The 3,665-nt window shown below is 41.9% G+C and overlaps 1 protein-coding gene across 1 annotated transcript; it reads left to right on the top strand.

Annotated features, from left to right (window-relative positions):
* Positions 1-1,917: 1,917 nt before the first annotated feature.
* KRTAP8-1 (keratin associated protein 8-1) lies at positions 1,918-2,477 on the top strand. Its single transcript, XM_014866735.3, has one exon. The coding sequence runs from the start codon at positions 1,955-1,957 to the stop codon at positions 2,144-2,146; it is 192 nt and encodes a 63-aa protein (XP_014722221.1). The 5' UTR covers positions 1,918-1,954; the 3' UTR covers positions 2,147-2,477.
* The last annotated feature ends 1,188 nt before the right edge of the window (positions 2,478-3,665 follow it).

Genomic DNA, 3,665 nt, shown 5'->3' with positions numbered 1-3,665 from the left:
GACTGGAGATAGTTTTGATCAATCTCATCTCTCTTTTAATTCATTTTGAGGACCAAATTTCCATTTAGAGAGGACTGACCTTTCTGCCCTACCCTGGGGTGCATGCGCATTCTCAAAGTGAAATAATGTTGATTTAATATTGTCACCTGGCCCTTCACAAGATCATCACATTTGCCAGATAATCTGCTTTTATTAGCTGAAATGGAAAAAAAAATTATACATTTTGGATAAAATTTCCCATTCATTTTTTCTGCTTTTACTTTGTTTTTATTTTCAATGTTGACTTGAAAAAGTATATCAGATCAACAAATCATATTTGTTTGACAATTTATTTCTAGGATCAATCCACAAACTCCATATTTTTTAATAATTACGAGATTATTAGTTCAGGCAGTGTAGCCTAGAAATGTGATGTTAGATATAGTTCAGGTGGGGACTATAGTTAGATTAAATTCTTAACCACTTTTCTAAACAGTGTCTCTATGGATAGAGACAAAAAGGAGTCTTTCTGAAAAGCCCTTTCTGACGGCATTTGTCTTGAATACTGCCGAAAAAGAGAATTCTTTAATCAAGTTGACGAGGATTTTTAGGCTGCTTAATTTTAAAACGGTTTATGATGAGGATTTTTAGGCTGGTTACTTTTAAAACTGCAGATGAGAAGCAGGCTCTGAGGACTGGAATTTGCTTGCTCTTTGAGAGATATTTGCATTTGTGAAGGGAGGGGGGACGACCTTGTAGGGACCTGAAATTGGCCACCCCAGGATGTGTCTCTTTGGCTTCGGGATTGTTTTGGGCTGATTGCTTTCGATAAACTGGGAGAGGGAAGGAGGCTCTGGGGAATGGAATTTGCCCTTCTTGGGACACATTTACATTTGTAAGGTAAATCTCTATCTGTAAAAGGTGCCTCCCTCTCTGTACCAGGAAGAAGAGAGATGACCTTGTCCCTAGAAACTCTTAATGGGGAAGGCAAGAACTTAAGTTGGTTGCTGTCTGGCAATCTCATGTAACTGATTTAGGGTGGTGGCTTCTAACCTTTCTAACCTTTGCTTAATCCGATTTGATTCTTGTCTAAAAGTCATGGGATCACCCAACGACCAGAGCCCACCTGCGCTGATACCATTTTAACTTTTTTCCATGTTCTTTCCTTTGTCTTGTAAAGAGATGACTCACATACCCATGCCTTATAAAATTAGCCCTAACCCTCAACTCGGGGCAGCAGCAGGAGCTCTGACTGCCTGTGGGTCCTGTCCCCATGCACCAGCTCTGCCTGCCCATGGGTCCTGTCCCCATGCTAGCGGGGGTAGCAGAAGAGGCAGCAGCAGAAGCTCTGACTGCCCATGGGTCCTGTCCCCATGCTACACTATTCTCTAAATAAAAGAGCACTACTGCCAGATCTTGAGAGTCCAAGAAATCTTTCTTTCGACTCCTCGGCTCACCGACCCCGCATCAAAGTGAATACTAATAAATACCTTGATTTTTAGATGGACTTATTATGTATTTATTTCATTTATTAATTTATACAGGATATATTTATTGAATTACAACTGTGTGTTGTGGAAATTCATAGAGCACAAGGAACAGTTAACAAGCTTGGAATATTCTTAGAATAAAGCCTGCTTACAGAGAATTGTGTCTAGGGTCTGTAAGATCCGATGCTTTGAAGTCACTGCCATACTTTTTTAGTAAAGGCACACTGTTGGTTTGAAGGAATCCTGTCCCTGCATTCTCTCATGTGAGAGCTCTCTTAAACAACTGTAAAGACATCCTTAAGCAAGAGCAAAACAAATTAACGAGCTTTTTGTGATGCAAATTGGTGTCAAGCATGAAAATGAGGGCCTCGTGTTTTTCACCACACCCCTGTAGCCGGGGTATATAAAGAGGGTTCAGAGACCAGGGAATCCATCACACTGAGGAAACGCATTCTCCTGCTACCTAGGCCTTCACTCCAGACACCATGTGCTACAACAGCTTCTCCGGTGCCGTCTTCCCAGGGTCCTACTGGGGCAGTTGGGGCTACCCTCTGGGGTACAGCGTTGGTTGTGGCTACGGCAGCACCTACTCCCCTGTGGGCTATGGCTTCGGCTATGGCTACAATGGCTGTGGGGCTTTCGGCTACAGGAGATCCTGGCCATTTGCTCTCTACTGATTTGCTGTAATACCTGAGGCATAGAATCTTCTCTCCCCTGAAGGCTGGCAGACACATCTCCAGGTCCCTCCTTTATCTACTTCTTTAGTCCTCATTTGCTCATCAACCTCCCAGTCGCTGCTTTCCAGACCTAGCACCAGAGTCCCAAGAGAAGAAAATGAAAAACCAGATCACCCCACCAGCTGCCTCCCCTGGATGATGTTTGTTGGGACATTTTCAGAAACTTGCCACCCAAACATGTATTTCTTTTGAATTTTTCACCAGGCTTACGACTCTTGTTGTGCTAAAGTTGTGGATGTGTCTGTCAAACTCTAAATAAACTCGTCTCAACCAGCATAATCCTCTCGCCTGTGTGGAGTTTCCTTCTTGGTGGATACATATTCTCTGTTACGTTGAACGGGAACGGAAGTGGGTTTACTTTTCTGTCGTGGGTGTGAGAAGCAGCGAGAAAGCAAATTATCCTTGATCGTGTGTTAGAAGCAGGCAAGAGGTGGCTGCTTGTGATGAAAAAAAAAAAAATAGCCTAGTTAACCTTGCCTGAATTCTGACATCCACCCTCAATCCTTGCGCCAAAGGTGCACCATTCACTGCTTGGTGCCCCTCCTCATCTCACCACATCCGCCCCTCCTGGAGAAAACCCAACCTCGAGGGACTTTTTTCAGTTATTTTCATATTAGAGCAAATGAAACCCATTGTGCTCCCTTTCCCAGGGACTAATGATTGTAGAAGAAAATACCATGTCCCCTATATAAGGATTCTGGGGCGCCAATAGAATAGCTATAGACGTATTTTAGGAGTCTGAGAGTCTTAGGGGAGGGGATAAATGCCCTATATCAAACCATCTAAGGTGTCTACTTTACAGTTCAGAAGCACCAGATTAGAAACAACAATGGAAAACTTCTTAATCTTTGTAGGATCAATACCGGGCAGTGAGTTTTACTCTTAAAAGATACGAGCACCTTTACATAGACCTGAGAAAAAAAGTAACTATAATGAAGAAGTATTTCTGAACATGCATCAGCCTTTCTCTGTGTTCCTTTAGAAGAGAGCAGTATTCCTCTTATAAGCCGAGTCGAAAATGTCTCAATCCTCCTGTTGAAAACACTTTACGTACAGTACAAATATCCTTGGTGACAGCGGGATTTGGCTTAACCCTGCTGCTTTATTGCGTATTTGCATGTGGCTATATTGCATATGATTCACCTTGTAGCTAAAAATGTAACGGCTATTTGCAGAGATTATTTTAGAAAAGAATATTTTCTCCACCATATTTCATCCAACGGATATCTTTTTAAAAAAATTCAAAAAACATCTTGTTCAAGGATTTACTTAGTAGATGTTTTTCCAGTAGACTCTAGCTATAGCCAATACAATCCCCATTTGAAAGTTTCCAGCAGCTGCATGTTAACTTATGCTGAGAATGGTAATTTAATCAAACATGCAGGTTAGAATAGACTAGGAAAAGAACAGAGGGATTTTTCAGGAATAGAGGGCAAGATTGAAATTAGAAGGTGTCTAT

Source organism: Equus asinus, chromosome 18, assembly GCF_041296235.1.
Source record: "Equus asinus isolate D_3611 breed Donkey chromosome 18, EquAss-T2T_v2, whole genome shotgun sequence".
NCBI lineage: Eukaryota > Metazoa > Chordata > Mammalia > Perissodactyla > Equidae > Equus > Equus asinus.
Note: the sequence above shows the minus strand (reverse complement) of the source record. Positions and strands in the feature narration are given on the sequence as shown.

Bases quoted from the DNA above. Each gene is read 5' to 3' on its own strand.
- KRTAP8-1 (XM_014866735.3), top strand. From the start codon at position 1,955: ATGTGCTACAACAGCTTCTCCGGTGCCGTCTTCCCAGGGTCCTACTGG.